Source organism: Ascaphus truei, chromosome 15 (assembly GCF_040206685.1).
Source record: "Ascaphus truei isolate aAscTru1 chromosome 15, aAscTru1.hap1, whole genome shotgun sequence".
NCBI classification, from domain to species: Eukaryota; Metazoa; Chordata; class Amphibia; order Anura; family Ascaphidae; genus Ascaphus; species Ascaphus truei.
In genome coordinates, this window is record NC_134497.1 from 19,588,740 (window position 1) to 19,610,858 (window position 22,119).

Sequence of the window (22,119 nt, forward strand, 5' to 3'; positions counted from 1 at the left end):
ATTAAGGCTGGAAATGCTGTACTTCTTTACAAAGGGTTAATTTACAGGGGTTAAATAATACAATAACAGGCCCACCGTCCCTTTACTGCTAAACAAATCATAAAAGAAACACCTACTCCTATTCAGAAGTCTTAACTACACAGCAGCTCCAGCCCTCTCTAACTGGTAGCCGCCAGCTAAGCTGGTTTTCAGCTCAAAACGTGTACTACTATATGTAAACCATATGAACAGTCTTAGGCACATCAATATATTCCTTAGCTTTTATCTGTTGGGGGGCTCGGCCCCACGAGAGTTCAGAGAATCCCTCTTCTCTGTAGTTCCAATGTTCTGGACAGGACATCCCTGCTTCAGCGCAGTCTCGCGTCCTTAAATCTTCTTCCTGGGGTTAAAACCCAGGCAGTCCCAGCAGGCTCTGCGACCACCGTCCAGCGGGACGAGGAGACTGTGCCAGCCTCTTCCTGGCTGGGGAGATCCCGCTCCCTCCTCTCACTCTCGCGTCTCTCTCTCGTTCTCCCTCCTCTCACTCTCTCTTTCTCCCTCCTCTCACTCTCTCCTCTCTCTTCTCTCTCTTCTCTCTCTCTCACTCCTTTCTCCTATCTCTCCCCTCTCTTTCTCCCTCCTCTCTCTTTCTAAAACTTCTGTTCCTTCAGGAGTCCAGCCTGCTTAATTTCCAGGAGGAGGTTAACTGTTTGTGTGCTGGAAAGCCCACTTACTGCACTATTCCAGTACTTATAGATAGTGATTCCATTACAATATATATTTTTCTGTGATACCATTTTATGTACTGATCTTAGAGTTCTTAATTGATTAATTTATAGTGTACATAGCTTACCAAACCTCACAGGTCTCTTCTTCACATGTACAGCGCTTCCCAAACCTCACAGGTCTCTTCTTCATATGTACAGCGCTTCCCAAACCTCACAGGTCTCTTCTTCATATGTACAGAGCTTTCCCAACCTCACAGGTCCCTTCTTCACATGTACGCTTCCCAAACCTCACAGGACTCTTCTTCAAATGTACAGAGCTTTCCCAGCTTCACAGGTCTCTTCTTCACGTGTACCGAGCTTCCCAAACCTCACAGGTCTCTTCTTCACATGTACAGAGCTTTACCAACCTCACAGGTCTCTTCACATGTACAGAGCTAACCAACCTCACAGGTCTCTTCTTCACATGTACAGAGCTTTCCCAACCTCACAGGTCCCTTCTTCACATGTACAACGCTTCCCAAACCTCACAGGACTCTTCTTCATATGTACAGAGCTTTCCCAGCCTCACAGGTCTCTTCTTCACGTGTACCGAGCCCCCCAAACCTCACAAGTCTCTTCTTCACATGTACAGAGCTTCCCAAACCTCACAGGTCTCTTCTTCACATGTTCAGAGCTTTCCCAACCTTACAGGTCTCTTCTTCACATGTACAATGCTTCCCAAACCTCACAGGTCTCTTCTTCATATGTACAGAGCTTTAGCAACCTCATAGGTCTCTTCTTTCCGGTTTTCCGAGCTTCCCAAACCTCCCAGGTCTCTTCTTCACATGTACAGAGCTTTCCCAACCTCACAAGTCTCTTCTTCACATGTACAGAGCTTCCCAACCTCACAAGTCTCTTCACATGTACAGCTCTTCCCAAACCTCACAGGTCTCTTCTTCACGTGTACCGAGCTTCCCAAACCTCACAGGTCTCTTCTTCACGTGTACCGAGCTTCCCAAACCTCACAGGTCTCTTCTTCACGTGTCCAGAGCTTCCCCAAACGTCACAGGTCTCTTCTTCACGTGTACAGAGCTTCCCAAACCTCACAGGTCTCTTCTTCACGTGTACAGAGCTTCCCCAAACGTCACAGGTCTATTTTTTGTTTATACAGAATAATAAATGTTTTGTCCCCTAAAACAAGGGTGCGCAAACTGGTGGATGTGCCCCCACCCCCGAGATTTTTCTGGGGGGCGCGGCGGTGGCAGTGGCCCTGCGTTCTTCCCCAAGGCATTTCATTTAAACGCCGGGGGATCGCGTGAGGCCTCTGCAACCCCACTTACCGGGATTCAGAGGCACGGTGTGACGCATCGCCATGGCAACACGGCGTCTAATGACGGCGGCCTGACGTCACAAGGCCCCGTCAAAAGAGGTCATGGGGGCGCGAGCATGGGGGGATAGTTTGCGCACCCCTGCCCTAAAAGGTATCACAAGCTACAATTAATACACACTACCCCATATATATACATGCACACACACACGTACACACACATGTATATACCTTCTTATAGCAGTCCTAGGTGGAGTTTACGGGTGTTTATCTAAATTAGAGTGCAAGCTCTCTGGCACACTATGGTACCTGTATTTTTGTGTGTATGTGTGTCTGTAATATATGTTCCGCTGTCTGCCTCTCCCAGATCTTCCACCAGGGGGCGGTGGTGAGCGACGCGGCCCCCTGCACCGCTCTGGGCATCGATGTTTTGGAGAGGAAGGGTAGCTCTGTGGACGCGGCTATCGTCACCGTGCTGTGTCTGGGCATCGTCAATGCGCACACGTCCGGCATCGGGGGGTATGTCACCGTGCATGTGTAACCTCGCACCTGCCATCAGATGGGGACAGGGGCAAAAGTAACCAGTGATCTGCTCTGTCCTCACCACTAATGGGGACCCAGGCAGAAAGGGACTAAATGTCCCTCCCCCCGCAGGGTGACACAGTGACACAGGCAGAAGGGAGCTATGAGTCTGTCCCTCCCCCCGCAGGGTGACACAGTGACACAGGCAGAAGGGAGCTATGAATCTGTCCCTCCCCCCGCAGGGTGACACAGTGACACAGACAGAAGGGAGCTATGAGTCTGTCCTCCCCCCTGCAGGGTGACACAGTGACACAGGCAGAAGGGAGCTATGAGTCTGTCCCTCACCCGCAGGGTAACACAGTGACACAGGCAGAAGGGAGCTATGTCTGTCCCTCCCCCCGCAGGGTGACACAGTGACACAGGCAGAAGGGAGCTATGAGTCTGTCCCTCTCCCACAGGATGACACGGTGACACAGACAGAAGGGAGCTATGAGCCTGTCCCTCCCCCCGCAGGGTGACACAGTGACACAGACAGAAGGGAGCTATGAATCTGTCCCTCCCCCCGCAGGGTGACACAGTGACACAGACAGAAGGGAGCTATGAGTCTGTCCCTCACCCCGCAGGGTGACACAGTGACACAGACAGAAGGGAGCTATGAGTCTGTCCCTCCCCCCGCAGGGTGACACAGTGACACAGACAGAAGGGAGCTATGAGTCTGTCCCTCCCCCCGCAGGGTGACACAGTGACACAGACAGAAGGGAGCTATGAATCTGTCCCTCCCCCCGCAGGGTGACACAGTGACACAGACAGAAGGGAGCTATGAGTCTGTCCCTCCCCCTGCAGGGTGACACAGACAGAAGGGAGCTATGAGCCTGTCCCTCCCCCCGCAGGGTGACACAGTGACACAGACAGAAGGGAGCTATGAATCTGTCCCTCCCCCCACAGGGTGACACAGTGACACAGACAGAAGGGAGCTATGAGTCTGTCCCTCACCCCGCAGGGTGACACAGTGACACAGACAGAAGGGAGCTATGAGTCTGTCCCTCCCCCCGCAGGGTGACACAGTGACACAGACAGAAGGGAGCTATGAGTCTGTCCCTCCCCCCGCAGGGTGACACAGTGACACAGACAGAAGGGAGCTATGAATCTGTCCCTACCCCCTCAGGGTGACACAGTGACACAGACAGAAGGGAGCTATGAGTCTGTCCCTCCCCCTGCAGGGTGACACAGACAGAAGGGAGCTATGAGCCTGTCCCTCCCCCCGCAGGGTGACACAGTGACACAGACAGAAGGGAGCTATGAGTCTGTCCCTCTCCCGCAGGGTGACACAGTGACACAGACAGAAGGGAGCTATGAGTCTGTCCTCCCCCCCGCAAGGTGACACAGTGACACAGGCAGAAGGGAGCTATGAGCCTGTCCCTCCCCCAGCAGGGTGACACAGTGACACAGACAGAAGGGAGCTATGAGTCTGTCCCTCTCCCGCAGGGTGACACAGTGACACAGACAGAAGGGAGCTATGTGTCTGTCCCTCCCCCCGCAGGGTGACACAGTGACACAGACAGAAGGGAGCTATGAGTCTGTCCTCCCCCCCGCAGGGTGACACAGTGACACAGACAGAAGGGAGCTATGAGTCTGTCCTCCCCCCCGCAGGGTGACACAGTGACACAGACAGACCTTTGCACTCTGTCCCTCCCTCTATGTAATTCTAGCTGCCAGGATTAACCTGGATTAGAACAATGGATCCATTTATTACAGATTTACAGCGACCTTCACTACACAAACACACTCTAAAGACCAGAGGAATTCATGCGTCTCAGTGTCAGATAATCACATAATAACCCCTTCGGGTTAACGCAGAACTGCCGGACGCTTCTCTGGGCCCTCTGTAGCTGAACCGCGTGCTTATTTTTGGGGACCCCCGAGTTCCCCGAGATTCCTGTGAAGTTACTTGTTTTAACTTCCTTTCAGGGAAAACAAAATGGCCGCCAAATCTTGTGAGTCCGGCGGTCCAATAGGAATCTGCAAAGTCATCGAGTGAGGGTTCCTATTGGACTTTTTTTTTTTAAAAAGTAAGAAGTAATGGCGGTAACTTCACCTGTAAAACATGAAAATATTGCGGTTCCCATCCTACAATAAAAAGGGGGATTAAAAATGGCACGATTAGTGCTTTAAAGCATCCTTGATCAACCTTCCCCAGATGCAAAAAACAGTGTGATATACAGCATATAGCATATATATATAATAATAATAATAATAAAAGCCTGCACTCATGGTTACTGTCCCACACTCAGTCACTCCTACCACCCATTGTGACCAAGCACTGCCATCTACAGCACTTACTCCCTCACCTGCGGTCTCTGTAAGTCTCCCATCAAACATCTTAGATTGTAAGCTCTTCGGGGCAGGGATTTCCTTTCCTATTGTCTGATTTTGCTGCACTTATTGTATAATTATAATTCCCGGTACTGCATTGTTTGTGAAGCGCTGAGTACACTTTTGGCGCTACATAAATAAAGACATGCAATACAATACAATGTAGCCTTCATAACATCTACTGCAGGAATGTGCATCTCTGCATTAAACGTGTATCAACGCACACGTGAGGGTCCATGTGTCTGTATGTATGTGCATGTGGATATATCTTGTGTATGTCAGTGGGTGTGTATATACTGTATACATATATGTATGTATACAGGTGTGTAGATGTATTTCTGTGTGTGTGGGGGGTGTATGTGTGTGTATGTATTCACACACATTTATATATGTATATCTATGTCTGTGTCTCTGTGAATGAATCTGATTGTATCTGTATGTTTATGGTTTGTGTTACCATGTATGTGTGTGTATGCATTAGAAATATTTAGAAATATTGAAAAGCAAGTATAAACCAACCTCACACTGATGATACCCATCAAGGTTGAAACACGTCTGTGAGTGGTTTGACTTGCTTTGCTAGTCCCATGCTGTGCTTAAAAGCTGTGTGAACGGCGATGTATCAGCTTAAATGGGCTCCATGTGAATGAATATTCCAGGCAAAAGGTGACACATTGTGTGCTCATTTGCATGTCATTTCCCAGAATCCCTTTCTGCAGTGGGAGCACTGTATGCGAGGTGATAATGGTGAAAGGCAGGGTTGCAGACCTGTCTAAGACATGTGAATGTGCTCACAAGTGCTATTCTTTATTGTGTATATCTACGTATGTTCACATGTTTACCTGTACGTCTCTCTGCGTGTGTCACAGGGGCGGGGTGATGCTGATTCACGACATCCGAAACAACGCAACGGCCGTGATCGATTTCCGAGAGACGGCGCCGTCCGGCATCCAGGAGGCGAGCGTGAGGCTGGACTGTAGGGAGAAGGTGAGGCTGCGTCCTCTCTGGCAAAATGGCGGCCAAATCTCGGGCCAATAGGAAACTGCGACATCATCGGTGGTGGCTTCCTATTGGATGACCATTTCAATCTCCTCTCAAGGAGTACGCCCAGGGTCAAATTGTGTTACTTAGGGGGGATTACTCCTTTAAGGAGGAGTTAATCTACCTAAAGACACATATTATTCACTGAGACGTTGAGCTGTCCCCATTCAGATGTCCCAGCTGGGCGGGGTATGTCCGCTGTTGGTCAACGGGTCGGACTTGTAAGATATCTGCTCTCTCCTCTTCCAGCCTGGGATCCTGGTGGGCGTTCCAGGGATGCTGAAGGGTCTGTTCAAAGCTCATGAGCTGTACGGAAAGTGAGTAACGGGGGGAGGAGGGGACGAGACGAGGCTCCACGTCAATTTGTGTCTTGATTGAAATCCGGAACCAAATGAAACTTCACCCCAAAAACCAGACTGCGAATATCTCCATGAGAGAGACTGTCTTCCCAATGAGTGAGAGTACCTTCCCAATGAGTGAGAGTGCCTTCCCTAGGTGTGAGACTGTCTTCCCAAAGAGTGAGACTGTCTTCCCAATGTGTGAGACTGCCTTCCCAATGTGTGAGACTGCCTTCCCAATGAGTGAGACTGCCTTCCCAATGTGTGAGACTGCCTTCCCAATGTGTGAGACTGCCTTCCCAATGAGTGAGACTGCCTTCCCAATGTGTGAGACTGCCTTCCCAATGTGTGAGACTGCCTTCCCAATGTGTGAGACTGCCTTCCCAATGTGTGAGACTGCCTTCCCAATGTGTGAGACTGTCTTCCCAATGAGAGAGACTGCCTTCCCAATGTGTGAGACTGCCTTCCCAATGTGTGAGACTGTCTTCCCAATGTGTGAGACTGCCTTCCCAATGAGAGAGACTGCCTTCCCAATGAGAGAGACTGCTTCCCTTTGAGTGAGACTGCCTTCCCAATGAGAGAGTCTGCTTCCCATTGAGTGAGACTGCCTTCCCATTGAGTGAGACTGCCTTCCCAATGAGAGAGACTGCCTTCGCAATGTGTGAGACTGTCTTCCCAATGAGAGAGACTGCCTTCCCAATGAGAGAGACTGCTTCCCTTTGAGTGAGACTGCCTTCCCAATGAGAGAGTCTGCTTCCCATTGAGTGAGACTGACTTCCCATTGAATGAGACTGCCTTCCCATTGAGTGAGACTGCCTTCACATTGAGTGAGACTGCCTTCCCATTGAGTGAGACTGCCTTCCCAATGAGAGAGACTGCCTTCGCAATGAGAGAGACTGCTTCCCTTTGAGTGAGACTGCCTTCCCATTGAGTGAGACTGCCTTCCCACTGAGTGAGACTGCCTTCGCAATGCGAGACTGCTTCCCATTGAGTGAGACTGCCTTCCCACTGAGTGAGACTGCCACCCTTTGAGTAAGACCTGGCAATCCTTCTATAGTCACCACCCCTCTTAGGATCGGCCTTATTATAACGAGGTATCATTAACCCTGGCAGGAAGTGGCTAACATCCCGTCTTCTCCCCCCTCCCCCCACTTCCTCTCCAGACTACCCTGGTCAGAAATCATCTCTAAAGCGGCTGCCGTGGCCCGCGACGGATTTAACGTGACGCACGATTTGGGTACGCCGCCTTCCGCCCCACAATGAAATCTTTCGGGGGGGCCTACATGTGGGTTAAAACGTAGTCACAACATGGCCACAGCTGTTGATTAAAATGGCGCCCAGTTAGGGTCAACCCCAATGCCCATTCTCATGGCTAAAGAGACGTAATGGGCAGCACAGCCGCCGTTCATGAAAGAGAAGATAATACAGGTTATTTTAAGGCTGCGCTTATAGTGCCAGCGACGTCGCGTCAAAACAAATGTATTGCCGCCGTCCAGGGCCGTTTTAAGACCTTCGTAGGCCCCAGGCACTTTTATTTCTAGAGGCCTGTGTGTCCGATGTTTTTACTCATTTTCATGCTAATTTCACCGTTTGCTTGTTTCTTTCGATACTTTCGATATTTAAAGGTATCGATACTTCGAAGGCATTTGAAATTAAAATTTGCTGTTTTCTCTTATTTTGTTTGTTTTTTTTGTTTAGGTTTTTTTTCAAGTGAAATATTGTAGGCCCTAAAAGGCTCGTAGGCCCGAGGCACTGCGCCTAGTCGGCCTAATGTATAAAGCGGCCCTGCTGCCGTGCGCTTATGGTAGTCATCGCAGTTTGATTTTTCCAGCGACCGCACGCAGCCGGCACTATAAGACTGCGGTCCCAGTCATGACTGTGACACGCGCGCCCGGTGGGGGGGGGGGGCGGTGCGTGCACAGCGCTAACCGCGATCTGCGGTCTCCAGGAGAGAGGGAGCTTGCGACGGGAGGGGGCGTGGTCGGGGATTTGCGGGGGCATGGCCATCACGTCACGCGGCTGGTTCGCCATCGTTGGGTGAACCGCCAGTGGGGGCGTGGCCACGCCTCCGTCGCAAGGTTTAAGCTCAATTTCATTGAGTTTAAAAAACCTTGCAGTACGGCGCAGCTGCACCTTCAGCGTGAAGGTGAGTACTGGGCCCTTCCCCAATGAGGGGCGGTGCTTACACGCACAGCGCACGCCGAGGTGTGCGCTGTAGCAGTGACTGGGACCGCAGCCTAAGCGTTGCCTTAGTATGCAGCTTCAAATAATCCCATTTGTATGGTATTTATATATTAGGATAACTCTCAGCTATGTATTTTTGCGCTCACTGCCATCTTGCCATGTGGGTTAATACTGGTAAAATTAGATTACACTGCACTGAGTTTATATCCTGTAATTATTAATAATAAATACCAATATTAGGGCTATTTTTATGGGGTCCCAGCAGTCCCCCCCCTCCCCCCACGATTTATATTATTTTTATATTACCATAGAAAATACAGGTATGGAAAGAATAATATTGTTTTTGCTATATACATCGAATTTTGGTGCCTGCGGCGCAGGAACGTGGAGTAATCTGCCCCACTTCACCAGGAAAAGCTGTCCCATGAGATCCGCAAAGTTATCGACAATGAATCAAATCCTTTCTCAGCCGGAGCCGTTAACGGGGTGAGAGATCAGAACCTCTCGGACGGATTTCGGGAGACCTTCTTCCCCGACGGGCAGCCGCTGCTGGCGGGGGCGTTCGCCCGGAGGCCGGACCTGGCGGCCATTTTGGATGCCGTGGCCGCGGGCGGGGTGGAGGCGTATTACAGCGGTAACCTGACGCAGGAAATGGTTTCCGAGGTGAGTGAAGCAAAATGGCCGTCGTCGTGTTCCTTGGGACGTGCTCTCTCCTCCCCACCCGCTCCTGTATATTTCTCTTTCAGTTTTAACTCATGTTAATGTTTATATTCAGTGTTTTATTTCTAAACGAAAGCGAAATAAAAATGGCTGCCAATGCCTTTCCCCTTTGGAACATCACTGGGCTTCAAACAGCCATATCAGAGAAGCTCTAGATAGAGAGATAACACATTGAGGCTACAGACAGGTGAAGTGGAACGTGTGAGACGTTGCCATGTGAACACTCTAATTCAGGCTTTGAGGCCTACATTAAAATACACAGAAAAAACAGCTGGGAAGTGACAACTAAAGTTGGTAATTGCATTAAAGGGGGAAACGGACTGAGCTCACTTCAGCGATACCTTCACTTCACTCCAGAGCAGAAAGGCAACCTTTAACTGGGCCTTATATTATATATAGGATGTGGCCAGTGTTACACCCTTTCGGGACAGTAGGATCAAGTTGTTAACAGTATTTCTGCTCCAAACGAGATGTAATAAAGAGAACCTGGAATCAAATGATTCAGATGCAGGCAGTCTGAGGCCTCGGGCATGGTGCCTCGGGCCGCGCTGATCAGCGGCTCCTGCTCTGCCTCGCCTGCTCAAACTGGAGCTTTTTTGTGTCCAGGCAGGCAAGGCAGTGAGCGCGCTTTGGGGGCGGTGCGTAGGCGGGGGGCGGAGGCAGGCCGGAGGCTTGTCGGGAGGAGGATCGGAGGCGGGGCGGGAGGCAGGGCTAGTCCCTCGCTCCCATTGGATGTGAGCGGTCACGTGACCGCTCCTATTCTGAAAGCCAGGGTCATATGTAGATGATTTAGCCCAGATAGTGTCAACTCGGCCCTCTTTTCCAAGCACAACAAGTCTGTTTCTTTTCTTTATTTGTGGAAAGCAGGGTAAAAGACAGGAACTTGTGTAGAGATGTCGATGTTGGGATAGTGTCTCTCTGTGTGTGCTTGGTAGTTAACGGCAGGTGAAAAGATAATCCTACCATACAGGAGTTTACAGCAATGCTCACTCATCCAGAGGTAATGGTGGAAAAGGAAGTGAGGGGCAAGGGTCACACTAAAATGGAGTGAGACTGCACTACTGTCAGCAAAAAGACAGGGGAGAAAATGGGAAAGTCCATTAACTGGAGGACTGGAGATGTTGCCAGAGCAACCAGGGGTGTGACAGCTTGGAAGGAAAAAGTCTACTTAATGTATCCATTCCATCTGCACTAGGAGTAAACTGCAAGGAAAGTAAATCTACGTACAGCTAGCAAACAGAACTGCCAAGGGAGAGGGGGGCTGAACAGAAAAGGCAGACAGGGGTATTTCTGTTCCATGACACTCCCCGTCTGGTATCTGGAGATACCACTATTTAAGGTGTATGTGGAACATATGTGCAATATAACATGACATAGCAACTTCATGTCCACATAACGATGGGATACCGGCCAGTACCACCAGCTTGACGTCCTTTGCCATCTTGGTAAGGTAGGTGGATGCACAGCTCTAGGTCAGCTTGATGCACCACAATGTCTCTCAGAGTCCATAGAACTGGTACTCAGTTCTTCCCTATCATAGTCCGATTTGGGCATTAGGAGGATAGTCTCTGTGATAGGTCTTAAAAAGGTTTTAACGATCCCATTCTGGGTCACCCGAACTTCTACCTTGCGAACCCTTTCGTCTTCGCTTGGGATGGTTCTGATTATAAGTCCCATGGGCCATTCGTTTCTTGCCACCTGTTTATCTTTCAACAGAACCACATCTCCCACTTGGATATTTGGTTTAACCGTTTGCCATTTATGGCGTTCTTGGAGTGTCACCAGATACTCGCGTCTCCAGCGATCCCAAAATGTGTTGGCCAAGCGCTGCACCTGTCTCCACTGTCGTTTGTACATATCCTTAGAGTGGAAGCCTACGACTGGGGTGGGGATGTTCCCTACTTTCTGGGTTAGCAGCATTGCTGGTGTCAAAATACTTGGCGATTCTGGATCTGTTGACACTGGAATCAAAGGCCTAGCATTGATTATCGCTGATATTTCAGCCATGAATGTGGTTAACACTTCGTGAGTCGAGTCAGGTCGGTTTTTAGCATCATAGAGTCCAAGATATGCTGGACTACCCCGATCATGCGTTCCCATGCTCCGCCCATGTGAGAGGAGTGAGGAGGGTTGAATGTCCACGTGCACTCTTGGTCGCGCAAGTATCTTTGGATACTATTGTCTCTATTATCTTTAGTGTCTATTTGTAATTCCTTACATGCTCCAACGAAATTGGTGCCACAATCGGAGCGTATTTGTTTAACTGGTCCTCTGACTGCAAAGAATATTCTGAGGGCATTTATGAAGCTTGAAGCATCCATAGATTCTATAATCTCGATGTGTATTGCTCGCGTACTCATGCAGGTGAAGAGTACCGCCCATCGCTTACTGTTTGCTAGTCCGCCCCTCGTTCTACGTGAGATGACCTTCCAGGGCCCAAATACATCGAGTCCTACACAGGTAAAGGGGGGTTCTGTATTAAGTCTGTCGATAGGTAAATCTGCCATCCTTTGGTCTTGGCTCTTTCCTCGCAGCATTCGGCACCTGACACATTTGTGGAGATTACTGGCCACGCACCTTTTCATGCCAACGATCCAAATGCCTGCCGCCCTAATAGCGCCTTCGGTGAAGTGTCGTCCCTGATGCATGATTTGTTCGTGGTAGTAGCGCACCAACAAAGTAGCGATGTGATGTCGGCCAGGGATGATAAGAGGATTGCTTTCCTCCCTGCTCAGTTGGGACTTGTTGAGGCGGCCTCCTACTCTCATGAGGCCGTCATTGTCGATGAAGGGATTCAACTTCCAAAGTGGGCTGTTTTTGGGAACACTCTTCCCTCTGCGAATGCAATTGATCTCTTCCGCATACGTTTCTCTCTGAACATGACTGAGAACAGTTTCCTTAGCCCTTGTGACTTCCTCCACGGTGCGCAACTCTTTGCAGATGTGCCAGCCGTGGCAGCCGGTAGTTTTACCATCTGGTGTCTGGCGGAAGGAGGAGGCTACATGCCTGAGATGGGCTACCGCTCGCAGAAGAGCTGTCCACCTTGAGAAGCGATGGAATCGATGTGATCCGAATGCGTTTCTGTGCAATACATTTGTGAGTAACACGGATACTTGTGGGGGCCTTATCTCCATATCCTTCTCGGGATCCACGAATTCAAAGTCGCCAACTAGGGTTGGGGGCGTTTCCGCGGGCTGCGCAAGAAACGTTGGTCCTGTGAGCCATGACGTGTTCTGCAGTTGAGATGCGGGTACTGATCTGGTGGCGTGATCTGCGGGATTTTGATCTGTGGGCACGTGGTGCCATTGTTCTGGTTGGGTTGACTTCCTGATTCTTTCTACACGGTTAGCTACGTATACGTAGAATCTCCTTTTCTTGTTGTATATGTATCCCAGTACCACCTTGCTGTCCGTGTAGAACCTAACGGCATCTGGTTTGCTGTCCATCTCGTTCTCGATGAGCTCTGCCAGTTCTACCGCTAACACTGCACCACATAGCTCGACTCTGGGTATAGTATGGTCGGGTTGCGGCGCCAGCTTAGCCTTGCCAAGGATGAACCTGATGTGGTAACTTCCACCCACGTCCGTGGTTTTTAGTTAGGCCACCGCTGCTATAGCTTTTGTGGAGGCATCTGAGAATACGCAAAGCTCTTTGCTGTGTGCGGCGGTGAGAGATATAGGTGAGTAGGGGCGTGGGATCTGAAGTTGCTCAAGGGCCTTCAAGGAGTGCTTCCACGTCTCCCACTCTTTCCGTTTTTCTGTGGGTAGTGGGGTGTCCCATTCCTGTTTTTCGAAGGACATTTCTCTGAGAAGAGACTTCCATTGTATAGTGACAGGAGCCACGAATCCTAGCAGATCGTAAAGACTGTTAACGGTGGACAGGACTCCGCGACGTGTGAAGGGTTTTTCTTCGATGGCTACCTGGAACGTAAAGGTATCTGTTTTAAGATTCCAGCTTATCCCCAGGCTCCGCTGTATGGGAGGCGTGTCTGTCCCCAGATCCAAATTCTTGAGATCGTTTGCTTGATCATCTGCGTGGAACGCCTTCATCACTCTGGCACTGTTGGAGGCTATTTTGTGCAATCTTAGGTTGGCATTTGCCAACATCTTTTGCGTCCTTTTGAGTAGATCTAATGCTTCTTCTTCGGTGGGAACTGACTTTAATCCGTCGTCCACATAGAAGTCTCTTTCGACGAAGTTCCTGGCGTCTTTCCCGAACTCTGCTTCTCCGTCTTGGGCTGTTCTTCTGAGGCCGTAGGCAGCCACCGCAGGTGATGGGCTGTTCCCGAAGACATGTACTTTCATGCGGTACTCCATAATTTCGTTTTCTATGTCGTTATCTTGGTACCACAGGAATCTTAAATAGTTACGTTTGTCTTCTCGCACAAGGAAGCAGTGGAACATCTGTTGGATGTCTGCTGTTACGGCGATTGGCTCCTTGCGGAAGCGGATCAACACTCCCAGAAGACTGTTTGTCAGATCCGGCCCGGTGAGGAGGACATCGTTTAGGGAGACTCCCTGATGCTGAGCACTGGAGTTGAAAACCACTCTAATTTGGCCAGGTTTCTGGGGGTGGTAGACGCCAAACGACGGGAGGTACCAGCATTCTTCGCCTTCTCTCAGTGGGGGCGCCGACTCTGCATGGCCACTGTGGAAGATTTTCTGCATGAAGGCCACAAAGTGTTCCTTGGTCTCCGGTTTCCTTTGTAGGTTACGGCGAAGCGAGTCGAGACATGGCATGGTCTCTGTTGTTTGGGAGGCGTCTTCCTGGTGAGCGGAATGGTAGTGGGGCCACCCAACTGCCTAATTCGTTCTTGAAGAGCTCCTTATCCATTAACCTCAAGAATTCTTTATCTTCCATTGATGCCGCCTGTTTGTCGTCGTCTTTTGTGGTCTGGAACACTGTACTCCCTAGGCCATTGGGGTGTTTTCCTGCCACAGGCGCGTCTCCATAGTTCCTTTTGGTCTCGAGCTTCTCGTGGACCTGGAAGTGGTTCGGACAGGGTTTGAAGTGGGATGCGTGACCGTTCTCCAACAAGTTTGTTCGTAGGGCGTCTACGTTGTCGGGTCCTCGTATTCTGTCTATGCATACTTCTCCCACTACCACCCATCCTAGATCGAGCCTTTGAGCGGTTGGGCCGTTGTGGTCCCCGTTTCGCTGTTCGCGGATCTTGTGTGCTCTCATGATATCCCTGCCAAGTAGCAGCATGATCTGGGCGCCTTCGTCTAGTGGTGGGATACGATCGGCAATAGCTTTTAGATGGGGATGGTGTCGCGCCACGTCTGGTGTGGGGATCTCACTCCTATCTTCTGCCATGTGATTGCACTCGATGAGTGTGGGAAGGGGCATGTTCACTTTGCCATCTATTGAGCACATGGTGTAGCCATTCACTCTTCTCCCTGTAGTCTCCATTTGCCCTGCGCACGTTCTGAGTGTGTAAGGAGAAGCACTGTCTTGAATATTGAACATGTCGAAGAATTCTGACCTGACCAGTGATCGGTTGCTCTGGTCGTCGATGATTGCATACATCCTTCTAGCTCTTTGGGGTTGTCCCTCTGGGTGCACGGCTACCAGACATATTTTAGAGCAAGATCTGACGTTGTTCCCTTCTCCGCATACTTCTGTGCATTTGGACGCTACCGACGTCGTGGGGGGTATATCTCCCACCTCTTCCTCCACGTCCTGCTTTGTCGAAGGGTTAGGGGCTTTGCTTGCTTTGGGCTTCATAGCTTCCGGGTGTAAAGCGGCTATGTGCCTGTCGCTATTGCACTCTGTGCATTTCATAGCTTCTTTGCAGTCCTTGAATAAATGAGTTGTGGAAGCACAACATTTGAAACAAGCTCCCCATTCCCTGAGTAGGTTCTTTCGCTCCTCTATGGGTTTCATTCTGAATCCGACACACTTGTTAAGCGGATGCGGCCTTTTGTGAATAGGGCATTCTTTGTTGAGGTCCCTTGGTTTCTTGTCCCTGTCGGCCGCCTGACCGGGACTCGTATGGGTCGTAGGGGGCACGTCCGTCCTGTGAACCGAGATGGGTGTTCTGGTGTCCTTGTATCTCGCTGCTGGCCTTTCGTTCCTCTGGTGGCTGGCGCTGGATGTGGTCTGCGCCCCTGGATGAAGCTGGGGTCGTTCCTTATCCTTGCTGCTTCGCGAATGAAGCTCAAGAAAACTGAGAATGGGGGGTAGACGACTTGCTTCTCCCTTTTGTATTTGGAACCTTGTGAAATCCACCTTTCTTGGAGGTTGAAGGGTAGCTTCTCCAGGATGGGTCTCACTCCACGAGCTGAGTCTAGGACGTTGAGACCTATTAAGAAATGGTCTTTCCTTGCGAAATCCAGTTCTTGCAGCAGGTCCCCGAGCTCTCGTAACTTCCAGTAGTCTTTAGTTGTGATCTTGGGGAAGCTGTCGACTCTTTTGAAGAGCGAATCCTCGACTGCTTCGGGGCTGCCGTAGGACTCTTCTAGCCTTTCCCACACTAGGTCAAGACCTACTTGGGGTTGGTGCGCGTTTGCCGCCCGCAGTCTGTTCGCGTGCTCTCTGGATTCGTTCCCCAGGAACTTGAATAGCAGGTTGAGCTCTTCCCTTGCTGAGAAGTCCAAGCTGTTGATTGTGTCTTTGAACGTGAACTTCCACGTCCGGTAGTTCTCAGGACGGTCGTCGAAGCTGATGAGTCCCGCTTGCACCAGGTCACGCCGGATCATGTACTTGGCTATGTCTGTCAGGCCTGAGGCATCGGCGTGTTTGTCCCGTTCTGAGGTAGTTGCTGGGAGGGTCCGTGCGGTCGCCTCTTCCTTGGCGTGGACGCGTGATGACTGCTGGTCGGTGTGAGGGGCTGTGTGTTCCCGTGTGGGTGTACCTGGATGGCGAGCCCGTTGTAGTGCATCCGTGTGCGCGCTGGCATGTGGATCACTGTTGCGGCTGTGGCTATCCCAGGCAGCATGTACCATTGACGGAGCAGCGTCTTCTCCTTGTGGACCTAGCAAGTCTTCGGTGTCTGTAGAGTCAATCCCTCCGCGTTGAGATGGTGCGCTGGTGTTTACACTGAAGAGGCTCCTTACGTAGTCTTCAGTGCGTTGGACTGGATCCTCTGAGGCAATCCGTCTGTACGGTTGCTCCCCGCCATCCTGTTGCGCGGCTGCTTCTAGGACTTTGGCTTGGGCCATGGCGGCAGCGGCGTCCTCTTCTTTGCTTAGAGCTTCTAGATCCGCGTCTAATTTGGCCTTTCTGCGCGCAGCGGCGGCAGCGGTGGCGGCATTGGCAGCGGCGGCAGTAGCAGCGGCGGTGGCAGTAGCAGCGGCGGCGGCATTGGCAGCGTTCTGCTCCTCCTCTTCTATGCGCGCTCTTTCTGCCCTTACGGCTGCCTCTCTTCGACCATATTCGGCCCTGGCATGTGCGGCCTCTGCGGAGGCTCGCGCCTTGGTAGCGCTTGCGCTAGCGCTGGACGCGTTAGATCGTGCTGATCTTGCTGACCTTGAGGAATGCCTGGATGTGCTTGAGCGCTGCGATGTGGTTTCCAGCAAAAGGTCTTTCCTCTTATTTTCGGCTTCCGTGATAGAGGTTCGCACGCGGCTGTCACTTGTCAAGTCAATGTTGTGCTGTAAGTCCCTTTCATGCAGGCTTTCGCCGGTATTAGCCCTGGCCAGGTAAGTGACGTATGCCTCTGACAGCCCTTGGTAGCATAAGTGGTCTATCTTTAATTGAGTTATTGCCTGTTCGAGCTGTTGTACGGAATTGCCAGCGGCGGCGACATTGCGTATCCCAAGTGTGGTAGTGTTCCAGGCCAACTCTAATTTAGCGCGGTGCGCTTCAATGTCAGTCTCGTATTTTTCACGGGCCTTTTGTGTCAGTGCGACTGTCCGTTTGGGCCTTGCGCCCGCCTGCGCCTGTTGCAGTTGCGCAGCGGTCTCTGTGTCTGAGTGATCGCTTTCCTGCGTGATGTCTGGTGAGGTTCTGAGTTCTGCCATGCTGTAGGTGTGTGTAGGCCTTTAGCCAGTGCGTGTGGCGTGCGGTCTTTTACCTGTGTCAGCGATGGGCGTCTGTCTCAGATGATGCCGAGCGGTGTCCTGCAGCGTGCAGCGTAGGGGTAGCTGTACTCACAGGTGTCCGGTGGCTCTGACCCGTGTCCTGGCGGGTGTCCGGTAGCGTGGCCCTTGATGGCGCTAGCCGTGGGGACGTGCGCAGGGGTAGGTGAGATGGTGGCTCCTCACTATGGGGCTGTGCAGGGGGTGAACTCAGACAGAGAGAGGTAATTAGGTTTGTGTAAGGAGCACTGTTTGTCTGCAAAGCTGTTGCCTCGTGTGCAAGGTTGTTTGCTGGTTAAAGCTTGCTGCCCTGTCTGAAAGGCTGCTTGTGCAGAGTAAGTTGCATGGTGCTTTTTGTCTGCAGAGACTGCTCTGTTTTATCATGGAGTCTGGAGTAGCAGCTCCTGTAAGTGTCTGTAAGGCACACGGTATCTTTTCACTATTCTGAAAGCCAGGGTCATATGTAGATGATTTAGCCCAGATAGTGTCAACTCGGCCCTCTTTTCCAAGCACAACAAGTCTGTTTCTTTTCTTTATTTGTGGAAAGCAGGGTAAAAGACAGGAACTTGTGTAGAGATGTAGATGTTGGGATAGTGTCTCTCTGTGTGTGCTTGGTAGTTAACGGCAGGTGAAAAGCTAATCCTACCATACAGGAGTTTACAGCAGTGCTCACTCATCTAGAGGTAATGGTGGAAAAGGAAGTGAGGGGCAAGGATCACACTAAAATGGAGTGAGACTGCACTACTGTCAGCAAAAAGACAGGGGAGAAAATGGGAAAGTCCATTAACTGGAGGACTGATGTTGCCAAAGCAACCAGGGCTGTGACAGCTTGGAAGGAAAAAGGCTACTTAATGTATCCATTCCATCTGCACTAGGAGTAAACAGCAAGGAAAGTAAATCCACGTCCAGCTAGCAATCAGAACTGCCAAGGGAGAGGGGGGCTGAACAGAAAAGGCAGACAGGGGTATTTCTGTTCCATGACAGCTCCTCCGCTTCCCTGAGCGGCAAATATAAAATTTGCCTGTCTCGCCAAAATACCTGAGCCTCCGCACGCATCCGCACGCATGCGGAAGCGGCTGCTAAAGCCGCGCTGATGACAGATGCAGGGGGTAAGTGCATCTGCTCAGCGCGGCTCAGCACGGCTCAGCAAGGCTCACCCTACTATGTCCCAGGCCTGAGGCAGGAGGCGGCCATCTTAAGCTTTGATAATTCAGTCCGAATACCCATGGCTCCTCCTTTTTCTGCTGTTTTGGAAACGCCCTTGAAAAGGGGACAATTTTGGGCTCTTCCTGAGGAAGATGGAGCCATGAGCATTGAATTTCAAGGCGCTGCTAGGGCCGTGAATGACAACACATCCAAAATGGCCACCCCCTTGAATCCAGAATGGGCAGATCAGTTCATTATTACTCTCCTTTTAACGCCCCGCTCCCCTCAGGTGAGTGCGTATGGTGGGGTGTTGACGGAAGAGGATTTCAGCAACTACAGCGTCACGGTAGAGAAGCCTGTGCAGACCGTGTATCAAGGTAACCGCCATATTTAAAACTCCCATTTGGAGTCAGGCTTTCGGGCCTAAAACACAGGACATGACGTTGTAGGCCCCTCTGACAGCGAAGGGGTTAAATTATGAAAGGTGAGTGACCTAATGACAGTGACGTGTTTAATGGGTTAAAGGGACAGTCCCACGTAGGAGCAAAGTGACCTAATGACCGGGACGTGTTTAATGGGTTAAAGGGACAGTCCCATGTTAGAGCAAAGTGACCTAATGACAGTGAGGTGTTTAATGGGTTAAAGGGCCAGTCCCACGTAGGAGCAAAGTGACCTAATGACCGTGACGTGTTTAATGGGTTAAAGGTTTAGTCCCATGTAGGGGCAAAGGGACCTAATAACACGGACGTGTTTAATGAGTTAAAGCGTCAGTCCCACATAGGAGCAAAGTGACCTAATGACAGGGACATGTTTAAAGGGTTAAAGGGTCAGTCCCACGTAGGAGCAAAGTGACCTAATGACAGTGACGTGTTTAATGGGTTAAAGGGTCAGGCCCCCATAGGGGCAAAGTGACCTAATGACAGGGATGTGTTTAATGGGTTAAGGGCTCAGTCCCACGTAGGAGCAAAGGGACCTAATGACAGGGGCGTGTTTAATGGGTTAAAGGCTCAGTCACCCGTAGGAGCAAAGTGACCTAATGACAGGGATGTGTTTAATGGGTTAAAGGCTCAGTCACCCGTAGGGGCAGTGACCTAATGACAGTGACGTGTTTAATGGGTTAAAGGGTCAGTCCCACGTAGGAGCAAAGTGACCTAATGACAGGGACGCGTTTAATGGGTTAAAGGGTCAGTCCTATGTCATTGTGTACCTGAGGCTGAGTCCTTAACCCCTTGTCTGCTCTAAGGGGTGGTTAATATACCTGTGTTGTACCCTCTCGCCCAGGTCACCTGGTATTTGCCCCTCCTGCCCCGCACGCGGGACCCGCTCTTATGACCGCCCTCAACATCCTGGAAGGGGTTAACCTGACGAGACATACACCCCGTGCAAGCGCCCTGCACTGGATAACAGAGGTGACGACCTCTAGGACTAGACAGCTGCAGGGGTTGGGGCGCAGAGCCAGGCACGTCTAGGAACAGGCGGGAGAGAAGCAGTGATATTGGCACCTCTAGGAACAGGCGGGAGGGGGCAGTGATACTGGCACCTCTAGGAACAGGTGGGAGATGAGAAGTGATATTGGCACCTCTAGGAACAGGCGGGAGGGGAGCAGTGATATTGGCACCTCTAGGAACAGGCGGGAGGGGAGCAGTGATACTGACACCTCTAGGAACAGGCGGGAGGGGAGCAGTGATACTGACACCTCTAGGAACAGGCGGGAGAGAAGCAGTGATATTGGCACCTCTAGAAACAGGCGGGAGGGGAGCAGTGATATTGGCACCTCTAGGAACAGGCGGGAGGGGAGCAGAGATACTGACACCTCTAGGAACAGGCGGGAGGGGGCAGTGATATTGGCACCTCTAGGAACAGGCGGGAGGGGAGCAGTGATATTGGCACCTCTAGGAACAGGCGGGAGGGGAGCAGTGATATTGGCACCTCTAGGAACAGGCGGGAGGGGAGCAGTGATATTGGCACCTCTAGGAACAGGCGGGAGGGGAGCAGTGATATTGGCACCTCTAGGAACAGGCGGGAGGGGAGCAGTGATATTGGCACCTCTAGGAACAGGCGGGAGAGGAGCAGTGATTTTGGCACCTCTAGGAACAGGCGGGAGAGGAGCAGTGATATTGGCACCTCTAGGTACAGGCGGGAGGGGAGCAGTGATATTGGCACCTCTAGGAACAGGCGGGAGGGGAGCAGTGATATTGGCACCTCTAGGAACAGGCGGGAGGGGAGCAGTAATATTGGCACCTCTAGGAACAGGCGGGAGGGGAGCAGTGATATTGGCACCTCTAGGAACAGGCGGGAGGGGAGCAGTGATATTGGCACCTCTAGGAACAGGCGGGAGGGGAGCAGTAATATTGGCACCTCTAAGAACAGGCGGGAGGGGAGCAGTGATATTGGCACCTCTAGGAACAGGCGGGAGGGGAGCAGTGATATTGGCACCTCTAGGAACAGGCGGGAGGGGAGCAGTAATATTGGCACCTCTAGGAACAGGCGGGAGAGGAGCAGTGATTTTGGCACCTCTAGGAACAGGCGGGAGGGGAGCAGTGATATTGGCACCTCTAGGAACAGGCGGGAGGGGAGCAGTGATATTGGCACCTCTAGAAACAGGCGGGAGGGGAGCAGTGATACTGGCACCTCTAGGAACAGGCGGGAGGGGAGCAGTGATATTGGCACCTCTAGGAACAGGCGGGAGGGGAGCAGTGATATTGGCACCTCTAGGAACAGGCGGGAGGGGAGCAGTGATATTGGCACCTCTAGGAACAGGCGGGAGGGGAGCAGTGATATTGGCACCTCTAGGAACAGGCGGGAGGGGAGCAGTGATATTGGCACCTCTAGGAACAGGCGGGAGGGGGCAGTGATATTGGCACCTCTAGGAACAGGCGGGAGGGGAGCAGTGATTTTGGCACCTCTAGGAACAGGCGGGAGGGGGCAGTGATATTGGCACCTCTAGGAACAGGCGGGAGGGGAGCAGTGATTTTGGCACCTCTAGGAACAGGCGGGAGGGGGCAGTGATATTGGCACCTCTAGGAACAGGCGGGAGGGGAGCAGTGATTTTGGCACCTCTAGGAACAGGCGGGAGGGGAGCAGTGATATTGGCACCTCTAGGAACAGGCGGGAGGGGAGCAGTGATATTGGCACCTCTAGGAACAGGCGGGAGGGGAGCAGTGATACTGACACCTCTAGGAACAGGCGGGAGGGGAGCAGTGATATTGGCACCTCTAGGAACAGGCGGGAGGGGAGCAGTGATATTGGCACCTCTAGAAACAGGCGGGAGGGGAGCAGTGATATTGGCACCTCTAGGAATAGGCGGGAGGGGAGCAGTGATATTGGCACCTCTAGGAATAGGCGGGAGGGGAGCAGTGATATTGGCACCTCTAGAAACAGGCGGGAGGGGAGCAGTGATACTGGCACCTCTAGGAACAGGCGGGAGGGGAGCAGTGATATTGGCACCTCTAGGAACAGGCGGGAGGGGAGCAGTGATATTGGCACCTCTAGAAACAGGCGGGAGGGGAGCAGTGATATTGGCACCTCTAGGAACAGGCGGGAGGGGAGCAGTGATATTGGCACCTCTAGAAACAGGCGGGAGGGGAGCAGTGATACTGGCACCTCTAGGAACAGGCGGGAGGGGAGCAGTGATATTGGCACCTCTAGGAACAGGCGGGAGGGGAGCAGTGATATTGGCACCTCTAGGAACAGGCGGGAGGGGAGCAGTGATACTGGCACCTCTAGGAACAGGCGGGAGGGGAGCAGTGATATTGGCACCT

The 22,119-nt window shown here is 51.7% G+C and overlaps 1 protein-coding gene across 1 annotated transcript in view; it reads left to right on the forward strand.

The window, feature by feature from the left end:
• Positions 1–22,119, forward strand: part of GGT7 (gamma-glutamyltransferase 7) — a 49,361-nt gene that overhangs the window by 22,319 nt on the left and 4,923 nt on the right. The window contains exons 3-9 of the mRNA XM_075571897.1: positions 2,381–2,532; positions 5,778–5,895; positions 6,199–6,266; positions 7,451–7,524; positions 8,941–9,134; positions 18,648–18,735; positions 19,640–19,767. Of these exons, the coding sequence (XP_075428012.1) occupies positions 2,381–2,532; positions 5,778–5,895; positions 6,199–6,266; positions 7,451–7,524; positions 8,941–9,134; positions 18,648–18,735; positions 19,640–19,767 (822 nt within the window). The remainder of the gene's footprint in view (positions 1–2,380; positions 2,533–5,777; positions 5,896–6,198; positions 6,267–7,450; positions 7,525–8,940; positions 9,135–18,647; positions 18,736–19,639; positions 19,768–22,119) is intronic.